Source organism: Phodopus roborovskii, unplaced genomic scaffold (genome assembly GCF_943737965.1).
Source record: "Phodopus roborovskii unplaced genomic scaffold, PHOROB, whole genome shotgun sequence".
Classification (NCBI taxonomy): domain Eukaryota; kingdom Metazoa; phylum Chordata; class Mammalia; order Rodentia; family Cricetidae; genus Phodopus; species Phodopus roborovskii.
Genome location: NW_026125278.1, coordinates 5515049 through 5530634, shown reverse-complemented (window position 1 = coordinate 5530634; position 15586 = coordinate 5515049). Strand labels below are relative to the sequence as shown.

Genomic DNA, 15586 nt, shown 5'->3' with positions numbered 1-15586 from the left:
AAAATTAATCACACTTATCCCTCCCCTTTCCTGTCACTCAGGAAACACCCATGCTTATTACCTAAGTCTACCTTTAAGTCGCACAGCGGGAGAAGATTAACTATTGATAGCAGCACCCGTGTGTCCTCCCTACCAAGAGGTAGGACCTAGTGCACCCCCATCCTCGTGGATAGTGTGGGTGGTATGACACATCCACAGTCATCGTCCAAAGGTGTGTTAATGTTGTTAACCTGTGACTTGCTGTGCTGTGCTCACAGGGGGGAGATGCATCCATTCCTCTTGGGGGACATCGGCTCAACCTGGAGGAGAGAGTAATGGCCACAGCCCATGAGCAGCAGGGAATGAGTAATTTAATGCTGCTAGGCAATTAGTACTACTGGGGGAAGACTTTCATTTAAAAGTCTCTTTAAACCATATGTATCATGGCTCAGGGGATAATTTATGTATCATTAGGAAGCAGGAAACATATATCACACTAATAAATTGTCTCCCCCGTTCACCACCGACAGCTCCCGAGGGTCTTTAGGAAGTCGGGCTTCTGTGTCCTTATTATACCAGGGTGTGTCGGGGCCATGTTCTCATCCCTCCCTAGTTTGCTGGCAGAGACTGATGGCACAGAAACATTGGCCATATTGTTTTACAGCTGTTTTTGGCAGCATTAGCTGTAAGGGGGCCCGTGAAGAACAGTCATGCAATGTTTTATTTCCCTAGCAGTTCAAGACTCTACTTAGAGATTCCCTTTACCTCTTCCAGGGCCGACACTGACCATGCCACAAAACCTTCACATCAAAGGTGGTCACGTGGGTACTGGAGAGCAAGCTTGCAGGCTCTGTGTTTGGGTACCAAAAGGCTACATTCGCTGACAAGGGGGTGGAATGCCAAGCCAGACAAGGATAGTGTGCTCTGAAAGAGAGTGTGCTCGGCCGGGGAAGGTATCACAGCTTCACCTGCCCGCAGTCACATATTTGTGGGGACATGAGAGATGGTGTTAGTGTTAGGTTTTTGTTTGTCTCTTGGTGGCGGTAGTGTCTTGGTTCTTCTGGATTTGGTTTTGTTTGTCTGGTTGGTGCTTTTGAGAAAAGGTCCACACTTTCCAGAACTGTGATGTGTTCATTGCGTCATCAAGGACCTTGAATTTCTGATTCTCCTGTTTCCACCTCCAGAGTACTGGGTTGACACTGGGTTTGGTTTATTTGGTGCTGAGGATGAAAACCAGAGCTTCCCACAGGCTGGGCAAGGGCTCTATCGACTGAGCTCCCCTCATCCACTCCACTGGGGAGACTGAATAAGCAGGTTCATAAGAAGACACGGGGGAAATGTGACTCACCCTTGTGAGTGAAATACATCAACCAGAAAGGGCGACAGACTGTGGGAGCCCCACTAGATTACACACTCCAAGAGGAAGAGGATGGGACTGTAGTTATGAAGACTGGGGGAAGAAGGAGGAGAAAGCGGTAAGCAGAGAAGGTAGTGTTCACAGCGGGAGAGCACCCTGCGTGAGTGCCCAACAGGGGTGCTGTCACACAAGCTTGCAAACGCATAGGGCACACACCAAAAGTGAAGCCTAATGCAACAATGGGCTGTGGGTGACAATGCACCCATGCAGTTTCACTTATGGGGTTGACATCCAATGTGCCATTCTATTCTGGGAGCCGGGGCACTGTGGGAAGGGAGAGGCTATGGGAACGCTCCTCACTTTCAATTTTGATGCAAACCTAAAACTTCCCTAAAAAACAAAGTTTATTGCTTTAAGAAATGCAATTCCAACTCCAGTTCACTTATTTCTAGTATATAGTTAAATTAAAAGGTCCACTTGGTGTGGTACATACCTGTCATCTTGGTACTCAAGAGGCTGAGGCAGGGGGATTTCTGTGAGTCCAAGTTCATGCAAGGCTACGTAGTTAGTTCCTGGTCAGCCTTGATTACACATTATGACCCTGCCTCAAAAACAAAACAACAATGAATACAAATACAAGCCTAGGTTTCTAATCCTTCCTTACAAGCATGCTTCTTCTGCAATGTTATAATCTCAAGAACAGGAAAAAAGAAATTGTTTTAAGCATGCTTCAGGGGCTGGAAACGTAACTCAGTAGTTAAGAGCATGGATGTTCTTGGGTTCCGGATGACGCTAGTTGGGTTCCCAGAGCCTTTGTTGGGTGTCTCACAAACGGATGCAATTCCATTTCCAGGGGTCCAATATTAGATTCTGCGAGTACTCACACACAAAGATGTACAAAACAAATCAGATAAATGTGTGTGTTTTTTTAATTAAATTAAGGGCTGGAGAGATGGCTCAGCCATTAAAGACTAGGCTCACAACCAAAATAAAATTAAATTCAAATCTAAATTTTAAAAGGATGCTTTAGCCGCTGAGTAAGTCATATCAGGATTAGCTACTACCCTTACAGAGCCCACTGAAAAATAAATGCATGGGACCCCTCGCCCAAAATACACTAAGAATTCCAAGACTGTTGATGACAGGCCATGAAGCCACATGCAGAGTCCTTTGAGAATGCACGGGTCATACCATCGCCAAGCTGATCCAGATACCATCCGTGTTGAGAGCATGGGAATCTCAAGTGACACAGCAAATCTCTCCTCCTCCTTCAGTGTGGGTGCACAGAATTCTGTGCTTGGGGTAGTCTGTGGGTCCTCTTCATCCTGCCATACAAGGGAGGGTTTGCATATGCTCTGAACTGTGGGAGGTTCTAGGTATTTGGTAGAGAACATGAAGTTGAAACGTTCAAACTTTAAGGCAGACAGAGCAAATTAAAATTTGCCAACGTTACATGGAAACAGAAGTGGACCCAGTCCACAGCGAAGTCTGTTGGTCCAGCGTTACTGCAATAAAGGGCTGGTGAAGGAGTCCACACCTACAGCGTCAGGAAAGGACTCTGACCAGCACCAGAGGGCAACTCCAGAACACACTCTGCTAATGACTTTTGGACTCCTGGTGCCATGCCAGAGCCAGGCTATCTTTAAGTGAAGGCTCTTGGGACTGCTGTTTGCCCCTTGATAAGAAGTTGTGCCATGGACCTCCCGTGGTCAAGGCTGCAAGCCTGGGTCTCCGATGGCCCAGGGCTCCTCGGAACTCTGAGTAGAATGTGACCAAGGTGGGGAAGAGCTTGTCATAGTTAATCTTATCAACTTGATGGGATTAAGAAGCACCTACAACATTAATGAATCACACCTTCTGGTGTGATTGTGAGAGCACTTGCTGAAAGAGGGGCGGGGTCCATCCTGAATGTAAGCAGCACCATCGTCCTGAACTGATTTTGGAAACAGGGGGAGAGGAACCATTCCCCTTTCTCTGCTTTGTGATGGAGCTCTATGTGAACAAGCAGGCTCATGCTCCTGCCACCATAGCCAAGAGCAATTCCCGCAGCCATGCCTTGGCTCTTCATCCATGATGGGTTGGCTGTGCCTTCGATTATAAGTCTGAATAAACCATTAAGTTTTCGCTGTTTGTCACACAGTGAAAATGTACTGCAGAGCCTTGGGTGAGAACCTTTCACCTCCCGCACATCTACCTAGGTAAGGACTCCTCGCCTCCTGTACACCTGCCACGTTGGATAAATGGGCTGAGGATGAAGCTGCCCATCATTTTACGTTTGGGAATGTCTAGCTAAGGACACAAAAACTCCTGGCAGAGGACTGGAGACTGCGAGAGTGTGTGTGTTCCTCGGGATCTTTACCATCTGATCTGGACAGCTGGGTACGCTGTGATAGGACATTTAGATTGCCTCACCCTGAACACTCCACAGCCACTTGTGAGCTTCTAGAGTTCAGTTACCCATTGTATCCAGGACAGGGCTAAAGTTGGACTTTTGTGCCTCCAAAGCCATACCCAAAATGAAGTCCACCAAGAGTGTACAGAAATCACATAGGAAAATGAAGATCTTCCTGGCTGGCCACGAATGGACGTGCACACCAAGCAAGATGACGTGATAGTGGAGAACTAGGAGCCGAGCCCCTTCCTGCGAACTGTAGTCTCACTCCTGACTTTCACAATCTCCATGTTGCACATGGAGAGACGGAGACACACTGTGCCTGGTCCAGAGATAGGCACGAGAAGAGCCCCAACAAACTATCTCTGGAGGCAAAGGTTCTGTGTCGGTACCGCTGCATGAACGGATGGAATCTACTCCTAAACATGGCAGAGGAAGGAGCGAGCGGAATGAGGCTCGCAGTCTACACTAGTGCCAGAGTTTGCAGGAACTGTGTGAGCCAAATGCCAATCTCAGCACTGGGGTTTTGTTGGGACCCATCAGTCTGCTGACCCCGCCCCCAATGATGGACGGGGTGCTCATGGCCATGTCATCCCTACCTCAGGCTTTACCTGACTGCTCAAGCTCTACCAGGCTGTGCAGGGGACTCAGTTACTCATGCGCAAGCCCCCCTTTTAAAGCAAGCGCGCCACATCCCTCTCTCTCTCCCCTGCTTTCGGTTGGCCACCAGCTACCCCCCTTTCTCTCCCCTTTCTCAATAAACTCCACGTGGGTGATGAGTCTCGTGTTTGTGTTTCACAGGCAATAGCTACAGCAAAAGAACAACAGGTTTATCACCATCACCTCAAGGCAGAAAGTGACTTGTCCTGAGACCCAGAACTACAGGCTGCATGCTTGTTTCTGCCATGCCAAGCCAGAAAGCTTAAGATAATTGTGTGTAGCTTTGGCCGTGCCACCGCAAGCCAAGGAGGCAATTTCTACAAGAGGTACAGAATTCATAATGCAACTAAGAGGTAGAAAGAATACATGTCCCGTCACAGTGACGTCCCTGGGTTGAGGTCTAAGAGAGGAGGGGAAATGGTTTGTGCCAGATTTGTCCATTAACAGTCACCATAACACATGGTCCAATGACACCCAGAAGTGACACTATTTCCACAGTGACCTTGAAAGAGATTTTTCTTTCTGAAAGTACTAGAGCCAACCAGAGCAAAAAGAAAGGAACCATGAAAGACATTAAAAAAATATACCTAAGAATGGGTCAGACCATCATTAATTTTCTGTTCATATGGCAATCACAGCTGCAGACCGGAAACCTAGTCTGTTCAGTCTGTTCAGAACCAAACATAGCCCTGAAATGAGTCATTTACTTGCTTACACATTTTAACCTTATTGACTGTGTGATTTTTCTCTGCCTAGACTTGATGTAGGCATGTGAATAAAGATCAAGGATAAGGAGCAGATGGAGAATCAGACAGATGATTCTTGACAATGGGGTTTGGGGTCTGGACAACGCCAGGGAAATAATTGCAGGAGCAGCTTTGAGGTGCTAATTTAATCTCACAGCACACCAGTGGAGTTCACGGCCCCTGAGCCCACTTGGCTGTGCTGTAAATCTGTGTTCAAGGTGATCTTCATCTCTTGCCATTAGCACAAATCTGTATTGAACAGCTTCTATGGACCAAGCCCCATAGGTCCTCCAACACTTGCTCAAAAGTGAAAGATCTCTCATGTAGAAAAGTAGTTTAGAGGGGTGTGATATGAAACCTCCACTTGGTAGCATCATGAAAATAAATTTATTTAAGGAAACATACACCACATTTCCTTGCTAGACAGAGGTAAATCCCCACCACAGTGGCGATGACTCGCGAAACAGGTGGCCACTCCAAGTGGCCACTCACCTTGGTGTACAGGCCAGGAAAGCTCAGCTGAGAAGATAGCTAGATGTTCTACCTCATCTTACTAGCTGTGCTAGCATGCCCCAAAGGCAAATTCACAAGACAACCAGCCAAGACCTGAGTTCTTCTAGACGTCCTTCTGTTAATGTCTGAGCGTGAGCCTTACACGGTTTACCAGTCCTCCAGGTTCAAGCCTCAGCTTGGTATTGAAACCAAAGGTATTTCTGTGTTGACCATGAATTGACACATATCTTCAAATCCAAGGATCATATTTTAAAACAAATACTTTTCTGGCAATATACATATATCTTTACCTGGCTTCAAATATTGCTTACACGCTCCGACATGCTAGTATTTTTTCCTTCCCAACTTTCTGATGTCACAAAGGCACAGACGGCAGATGAATTTCATTTAAAAAAAAAAAAAAACTTCCATCACATGAATTCGCAGGAGGGGCCTATCCACCCTCCATGTTTATAAAAGGTAACTTGGAGTGTCACTTCTGGTCAGCAGCTGGCAGACACCCCTCCTTCTGCATCCACAATTCAGAAAGGCAATCTTTTAGTGAACTTCTGCTCCCTCCGAGGTCCCTCTGCTCTACCACAGAAGAAAGACGTGATTGACATTAGCAGAAGGGTTTTAGTCAATGACAATCAAGTGGTCATCGCTTCCTCTCCTGTAAACAGAAAAGTGGGTGAAGAAAAAAGACAGCAATGACTTGGGAATTTTTGTGTGGGTAGCCTTGTTTTGTTGTGGTTGTTGTTTTAGACAGGGTCTTACATAGCTCAGGCTGGCTTCAGACTATGTAGCCGAGGATGGCCATGAATTCTTGATCTTTCTGCCTCCCCTCCCAGAAGGCAGACCTTGCCATGCTTGACATTTTTAAAACTTTATTATGTATACAGCAGTGCTGGGGGTCAAACTGAGGGCCTTACCCAGTCTAGGCGAGTGTCCTGCCACTGAGCTACATCCCCATCCCCAACTCCCCAAAATCGATATAAAAAGACTGGGATCGTCTACATTCTAGACACGCACAGTGTACATGGGCAAAATGTGAAAGAGGAAGAAGCCCGAAGAAGGGAAATGTGCGTGCTCTGAGCCTTAGATAATCGCTTCTGGAAACAACCTGTAAGCAGCCATCGTCTCTTGGGACTCTACTCAGGACTCTACTCTAGCACAGCCTATGGGCCTACAGGGTCCAGGCACTCCTTCCCAGCAAGGAACATTTGACAACTGACTCTGCTCAACCAAGCCTTTCTCTCCAAGGCGTCCATCATGTGAGGCCACCCCCACCACCCCCACCATGACTGACTGCAGGCACCAAGTGGCTCAGGAGAGGCGTGGAATCAATACACTGGGTACAACTTTGGGGGTATTTGTAGAGATGTTTCACTGAGAAGGGAAGATCACCCTGAGAGATGGAGGCTAACTGAATGCCCCCATTCATCTCTTTCTGCTTCTTAGCCGTGTCTGCAGAGTGACCAACTGCCACGTGCTCTGGTTACCAAGCTTTATTTCTTCAAACCCTGAGCTGAAAGAAACCCTTCTTTCCTTAGGCATTTTATCAGAGCAGCAAGAAAAGTCACTAATATAACAACTACACAATAACAAGGCAACCCCAAGAGACCTGTCTTATCCTTCCCATCTCTTAGGAGGCGGCTGCCAACGAAGAAAATTAATCCTCCTTCATTCTGGCATCTACAGCAATGACTTGATGCTCTGAGATGATGAAACACAGTTTTGAAAACAACTCAGAAGACCTCATTTCATGTTTACCAGACATTCTTTGCATGTGCTGAGTTGCTGTGATGATACATTGTTTATGATTTATTAAAGCTACTGGAGATCAAAATAGCTAAAGCAGCCATTCTAGTCAGCCATAGAGCTAGGTGGTAGTGGTACACACCTTTAATCTCAGGAGTCTGGAGACAGAGGCAGGTGGATCTCCCTGAGGTCAGGGCCACCCAGGGCTATATGAGATGGAATCAGTCTAAAAGAGTGACAGAGCTTGCGCCTTTAATCCCAGGACTCACAGAGGTATTTCAGCAAGAACTGGGCCCCAGAGCTGGCATTCATTCTCCAGGCATGTTGAGGAGAGCAGCAGTCTGAGGCTTGGGGAGAACTCATGGATGAAGGATCAACTCTTTCAGCCCGAGGTGGAGGTGAGAGCTAGTGGATTGGCTGCTTTGTTTTCCTGATCTTCAGCTTGAAGCTTGAACCCCAAACATCTGCCTCTGGGTCTTTTACTGTTTGTGTTACAAGTCACTTCATTGCAAGCCCCACGATGCAGTGTGAATTGGTTAACAGAAACACGCATCATGTGAGTATATGTAGTCATAGTCTCCCCTCTTCCTTTAGGAATTTGAATTATAGAATCCTCCTCTAAAAAACATGGCTATGGTATACCGTAAAAACTCCTACCCTTAACCCACGTGAAAATACAGAAAACTATCCCCATCTGACCTCCATCCTCATCCCCACACAACTATGTAGCACACTCTGGTCCCCAAGATCCATGTCATTTCTCTGAGAGTCCAAACAGCCAGCGAAGCCTGGCTGGGCACCGAAGAGACACTGGTGCATGGTTTCAAACAAGGGCATGTGGGTGGTTTGAAAGATAACGTCCCCCATAGGCTCGTATATTTGAACACTTAGTACCCAGTTAGGGGTGTGGCCTTGTTGAAGGTACTTCACTTAGACTTCACTTGAGTTTCAAAAGCCCATGCCATTCCCAGTCAGCTCTCTTTGCCTTGTGTTTGTGGGTCAGGGTATGGCTCGAAGCTACTGCTCCAGGTCTGCCCGCCTGCCACCCACCGTGCTCCCCGCCATGATGACCATGGCTTCAACCTCTGAATCTGTATACACAACAACAAATTCTTTTTTTTTTTTTTTCTCTCTATGTTGCCTTGGTCATGGTGTTTTGTCACAGCAACAGAAAAGTAACTAGGACAGACACCAACAGCTTCCTCTTTATCAGGCCCCTATCTGTCCAAGGAGCTGATTTGTACCATATCCTGGAGGGGAGAAATGTATCTGACATGCCTGGAAGTCCATCTCCCAACCCCCTTCCCCCCTTCTTCAGAGTCCACCGTTGGTCCCTTAAGGGCCCAGCCTCTTGACTTGGGTCACAGTTCATCTCCTCATGAGGCACGTATAAGGACCCTAAGAGTTTTTCAACCATGTCATGGAGCTTTCTACACAACCTTGTTGTATAGAACATTGTTTTATAGAAAACAATCCACTTCTGAAACAAATTTGTGTTTGGGAGGAAAGAAAAGAAAACCCAACTGTTTCCCACCACAAGCTGACTTCAGAGTGCAGTGTTAACTTTGGAATGACTTTCTTCCAGCTACAGACACAACACTGACCTCCTCAGGCAGCAGACACAGGACAGCAAGGCTGATGGCTCTTTCGGGTACCCGTCTTTGCCACTGCATTCCTTCAGGAACTTCTGCAGATCCGTTTCAGGAAACCCACTTTGCTGGTATTTCTTTTGAAAAGCACACAATGCCGTTAACTCCTCTCTAGAGCATGAGAACTTGTTCTCTTTGTCAACAAAGCAGACCCGCCTTTGAGAATGAGACTCCTACAGTGCTAGCTCAGATCCAAGAAGGACTATGAACAATGATGACTCATTCTGTTCGTCCTAGAACAGCTAAGCCGGGGAGGCCATGGGAACTGAGAAAAATGGGAAGGAAATCTCCAGAAAACAAGCCGTTGGGGAAGGAAGAAGTGGTGTGTTGAAAAGAAATACTCAGAACCACAAAGCTAGAATGTTAATAATGAGAACAGCAGATAAATTTCCCTCTATACAAAGCCCGCCTAGAATCTGACAGACATAACCCCATTCTCTGCGTACATGGATGTTGACCACAGAATGGGACAGGGGCAGATTTCTCTCAACAGACGTAAAACCCCTAGCTTCCGGTCATGCTTAGTAAGGTCATCTAGCTCAACACTGATACTTGCCCCCACGCAAGGATACTACCATGTCAAAGACATGAATCTTCATGGCAAGAGCCTGTAAGCCCCAACACAGCCTGCTGCAGGAGTAACTGCCATACACACTCTGACTGTAACCCCACACGCAGCTTTCTTCTGAGTTAGCCTGGGGAGGGGGCAGCACTCTGTGTGGCTTAGACGCTAGTCCTTCTGAAGTGGTTTGGCCAGCACAACCATCCACTGTGGAGATAACAGCTCGAAGACAGCAAGCTTCCTTGAGCTCTAAATCGACCTCACAGACCCCATCTGAAAGCATAGGGTACACCATGGCTCAGGAAATCGGGGGCCTTCCCTTTCTTTACCTTAACGAAAGGTGAACTATAAGTGTGCCTATCACCAGGTATGAGGTACGTTGTTATCTACCCAGTTGCCAGGGTGACAATCAACTCCTGTCACTGGAATTTATCCTGAGACCTGAGTCCCAGGTAGCCATGCAGGCAGGAGCATCTGTCAGTGCCAACAATAGCCATCCGGTTGTTGAATTAACCATACTCAGCTTTTCTTCCTTTCCCTCTCTTTCCCAGCATGCCTCCAAACCAAACCACTTTGATCAGGGCAACGAGTAAAATGTTTCAAGTACTGTGTTGGTCTGTTTTATATCGACTTTTCACAAACTAGAGTTATCTGAAAGGAGGGGATCTCAGTTGAGAAAATGCCTTCAAAAGATTCGACTGTAGAGCATTTTCTTGATTAATGATTCATGGGCGATTTTGCAGCCATTGTGGGTGGTGCCATCTGCAGCAACCCCCATCCCCATTACCTCTGCATTTGCCCTGACCCCAGGTTCCTGCCCTGACTTCCTTCAATGATGGAATAAGATGTTGAAGTGTAAGCCAAATAAAATAAACCCCTTGTTCCCCAACTGCTTTTGGTCATGGCATTTTATTACAGCAATAGAAACCCTAAGACAAGTGCATATTTAAAATCAGTCATCAGAACGAAGAAGGTATATTTTCTAAATGTTTAAAAACTTGAATAAAATTGTATTTCAATAAGATTACAGCCTCTTCTCATGCTCCAACCCATGCAATGCTTATGGTGCTTTTTGGAGCAAATACTGACTGTGACTTACCTTAATGGTGTGATAAGAGTCAGTGATGAGTGCAATGAACAGGCTGAGGACCATGTATATGAACAGGCTGATGAAGGAATACAAGTAGAGGCGGCTGAACAGCCAAACCAGGGTGCTCTTCTGCTGGATCTGAGCGAACGTGGCAAACATGTCATCGCCGTTGACCAGAGAAAACAGGCATTCAGACACTATATTCAGGTTTTCAAACTGCAGGGGCAAACACAAAGGAAGCCCTGAATGTGGGCACTGCATGATGGGAAGCGGGGGCTGGGGTTAGCGTGGCCTCTTCTGGCTGCTCTTGTCATTAGTAGAATGGGGGTGTCTGTGTCTTAGCCAGCTACATATGGAAGTGGTTAAGACAACACAAGACCATAGTCTTCCCAACCACACGGAGGAACACTTCCAAGCCCCAAGAGTGGACAAGCCACAGCTCAGATAGACAGTGGGGTGGGCCATACAAGGCCAGTGATGCACCGAATTCGTCCTCAGCAGGGGAAAGAAAAGGTTGTATTCAGTGACTACAGAAACAGTGACTGTGAGGATGGACACACAGCAACGGCTGAGCAGAGACATTTGTGATGAGCTGCACAGGCCCTCAGTGACACGGCACACATCAGGCTCAACCCAGCTCTCAGGCAGACTTGAGTGAAGGACATCTGAGCCGCAGGAGCGATGTGATTTGACGCATGCTTCTTTAAAAACTAATGGCCCATGGGATATCTCCTAGAGCAGGAGCAGCCCAGGGGCAGGTGCAAGTCAAAGGTGACATTAGGAATTCACATGAGGCAGAGAGTCCTAACCAAACAAAGAGACTCTGGAGAAAGTATATCTGCAGGAAGGGTAAGGGCTGGGCCAGAATCATGTGATGGTTGAATTTCGTTGACGTGACAGGATCCAGAGTCACCAGGGAGCCACACCTCTGGCAGGTATCTGAGTAGTTACACTTAGGTGGGAAGATTCATCCTATATATAGGTGGATATGTATAGATACAGATACAGATATGTGTGTAATCCATATTATATTTCATAATAATTATAACCAATATAATATAGCACATTATATATTCCCAATAACAAGGAGAAAGCAAGCTGAGCACCAGCCTCCTGACTGTAAGTGACATGTGACAGCCACCTCCTGGTCTCACAACAAACTTCCCCACCATGATGAAATGTACCCTCAAACTGTAAGCCAAAGCAAACCCTTCTTTTAGTTTCTTTTGTTAGCTATAGAAGAAAAATTACTATTCATAGGCTCTTAACAGACTCAGACAGTAGGTTCAGCTGAGGGTGTGCACACAGAGCTTAAACATGGACCCAAGGCTAGCACAGAGTATTGCCAGAATCCACAGCCAGTCATCCTGCCTTTGAGAAGCTATCAAACTGCTACCACTTCCACTAAAACAAACTGCATGCCATTCATAAGCATGTCCCGGGAGCAAAGGGTTTGAACAGTAGCACATTGGTTACCTCCTAAGAATGCCAAGCCCCCATGCCTAGCTGCTTTTCTTGTCCCTGTGAACAAATGCCTGGCAAGGAGGGAGGGTTGCTTTGCTCATGGCTTGAGGGGGACATACAATCCATCGTGGCAGGAAGGCAGAGTGTACAACAGCTGCTTGCTCACATCTCAGAGGGTCAACAATGTCAGGGCACTCCCCTGGCTCTCTTCCTTTTCCCTTTCTATTCATGCTGGACTCTGAGACCTTGCATTCAGGGGGAGTCCTCCCTCCTCTGCTGGAACTTTCTGGAAATGCCCAAATGCTCATGCCTGGAGCTATGTCTCTAAGGTGATTTTCAATGGAGGCAGGTTGATCGGAAAGATCAACAGTCTCCCAGAGGCAAACCTCGCTGAGTGCCTGACACATTCCAGGCCACAGGGTGAGCACTGGGAACTTGAAGAGGAAGGAGCCACAATCTTTGCCTTTTAAAAACTCAGTCCTGACAAGCTGCGTATGTGGAGGGAATAAACAGCCAATAAGTATGTCCATTAAAAGTTCTGACGTGTCCAATGAGATCGAAGAAACACAACATTTATGTCATAAATAATGCTTGTAGTCAAAAGACCTTTCATTGGAAGGCAGATATAACCTGCATTTGCTTAGGTCGGGAAATGGTTTAATGTGTTCTCCGAGGGAAGGTAACAAATCTCTTGTAATATTTAGATTTATAGTTTCAGCTGGCTCGTGATTATTTTAAATAAGCGAAGTGTCTAAACAAGACCAGAAACCTTGGACATTTCAGGATCGTGCCCGTGGCCTCAACAAAGTGCAATGATTTTTCAATGCTTTGTTCTTCTTATTTGTAAAACGGGGACAATGCAAGAACAATTATTCATGCATCATAGTTTAAGGGGGAAAAAAGTCCCCTGGAGATGGGAAATGTAAAAGCCACATTAGAGAAGTGCTTAATAATTCAAGACGACGTTTGGAAGACCATCGACAGTCTTTAGCTCTTTGGGTCCAGACATCTTCTAGGAACATGGTGCCAAAGTCCATTAGTGCTGGAAATGGACATCGACGTGACACTTTTTGATCCATCAAATGTGTGGCAGGAAAACAGGAAGCTAAGGAATCCGGGCTCTTACTCCCACTCACTTGCATCAAGTGAGGGTTTTCAAGACGCCGTCATTTTGCAGCTCTTTGTTGGCTTGTTCGCTTTAAATCCGGAATGGTTTCCACACTCCAGGATGCTGTGATTCTCAAACTAACCAGTGTTGGCCACGACGCTCGCTCGGCTGCTCGGGGTCTGGGTAACCCTGAAGGGCTTAGTGGAATGACCTGGCAGTAAATTTTTCCAACTTCACATTTAAAGCAGCAGAGATCCCGGGCAGCATCGGGCTAGTTCCTTCACCTGCCGGCCTGTGCATTTACTGCGCAAACTCAGTAGCTCCCAGTCTATCAGCCTGACTGGAGGTGGGAGCACATCATCAACTGACCAGTGGGGGGTGCTAGAAATACTGGGTATCGGTTCACTCTGAGGGAGATGAAGGGAAGCTGGAAAACGTGACCAAGTGATTGGGAAGTGACTGGGAACTAAAACCGTGACATAAAATAAACCTTCCTTCCAAGTCTGTCTGTCGAGCATTTTATAACAGAGACAGAGGGCTAATGGGAGGGGTAACAGGGCATGGGTGATAGAGAACTTGGACAGCAAATGAGCCTAAGAAAAAGCAAAGTAGCAGCAACTTCAAACAGTATTAACTGAAAACCTCCCAGAACAATGGTGGGGGTGGAAGAACAGCCAGAAACGGGTGACAAAGAACACAGGACTTGTCTGACTGTCTCGGGGCCAATGGATTGACGGAACCCGGGTTAGGCTCGGTATTTATCCCACACGGTGCAACAGTGCCCTCTAGTGACAGAGGGCTGGAGATGCTCCAGGAGCAGGAGGCAAGCAAGAAAAACGCAGCCTCTGGACTTGATCAGACAGTGAGCTCTCCAAGTCAGAGTTAGCGTGTCAAAGGACAACTTTTACCTCTGAGCCACCTTCAAAGACGTAACACGAAACAGAAAACTCAATAGCTTCATTAACACTTGCTGTTAAGTGACAGGTTGTCTCTTTGTTCATCGACTTTTGTTTGTTTTGTTTTTTTTTTTTTTCCAGTAAGAAAAATCTGGACTCTGGATGCATCAACTGTGACAGAGAGAAGCCTGGGTGTTTCAAGCCGGGGTTTGAAGGAGTAGGATGTGGGGGAGGGTCTGGGTGTGTATCACTCACCCCGTGAACGGCTTACCAACCACATACCTCCATTAATGTCAAGGTCAGAATTTAGGGTTGAGCTGTTACACAGACTTGAAGGAAAACCTCTGTGTTCTCTGCCTCATTTCTGCTCTCTGGGTGCCTGATGGCACCAGTGTGAGCGTGCAGGGGCTGTGTGTGATGAGAGAGAGTCCCCGGAATGTTGTGCACGGCACCTACCCCACTGACAACTGTGCTAACTGCTGTCATGTTTGCTATTGTCCCAACAGCCTGGAGAAGACGTTCTGTAAGATGCAATCACTCTTGTTACTGTTTGGGTTGAGACACAGCCTCTCTGGCTTCTTCTCATGATGTTCTCTCAACCATTCTGAGGCAAAGGCTAGCCCTGAGCTCACTGTGGCCCAGGCTGGCCTTGAGCTCAAAGCAGTTCCTCCTTCCTCAACACTCTTGGGATTATGCCGTGCCCAACCATCAGTGCAACCCTCCTGGGCCTATGACGCTGCCTGAAGGGAAGTAACAGACCCCGATTCTGATCTTTGTTAAGATGGAGACCTCATGCCTGAGCAAAGCCACCCTCACAGGTGTGAGCTCGTTTCAAGAGAGACGACGGGGTGCTCATGGCCAGTAGAGCAGCCACTCCTCTCCATTCACCTCAGCCAATGGGAATGTCAAGCCTGATACTTCACCCTGGTACAATTCTGCCATATCATCCCTACTTTAAAAAAAAAAAAAAAAAAAAAAAAGTTTTGCTAACAATGGCCTCACGTGCAAACATTTTTCATTGCTAATCAGCTGGTTGAATGTGTCAGATCCTCTGCCAGGCGCAGACTACTGTGAGAAGTGTGTTTTCCCGTCTCCTGGAGTTCTTGTTTCTATATCCTAACGTTACTTCAATGTCCTGAGGAGAAGGTAGAGAAATAGAAGAGTTCTCTGGGCCCTGACTGCAGGGGTGCTCACTGGAGGAGAGAGGCGGAGGTCAGCGCTGGAGGCTCAAGGCGAAGGGCCCCACATACCCTCCGTACAGAGAGGGGCTGCCGCTCACCTTCTCGTGGTACGGTCCCAAGACAATCCAGCCGCAGAACGTGTACCCCAGGTAGATCATACCAGCACAAGCGCAGAAACGGAGGACTTTGGGCAGTGAGGCCTGCATGGTTAGAATGAGCACCTGAAAAACAGAGCAGTGGACGGGTTGG

At 47.0% G+C, this 15586-nt stretch overlaps 1 protein-coding gene across 1 annotated transcript in view; it reads right to left on the bottom strand.

Moving 5' to 3' along the window:
* Nucleotides 1–5502: 5502 nt before the first annotated feature.
* Nucleotides 5503–15586, bottom strand: part of Mcoln2 (mucolipin TRP cation channel 2) — a 41410-nt gene continuing 31326 nt past the window's right edge. The window contains exons 11-14 of the mRNA XM_051194977.1: nt 15436–15558; nt 10698–10904; nt 8992–9113; nt 5503–6299 (exon numbers count right to left, since the gene is read on the bottom strand). Coding sequence (XP_051050934.1) covers nt 6263–6299; nt 8992–9113; nt 10698–10904; nt 15436–15558 — 489 coding nt within the window. The 3' untranslated portion in view covers nt 5503–6262. The remainder of the gene's footprint in view (nt 6300–8991; nt 9114–10697; nt 10905–15435; nt 15559–15586) is intronic.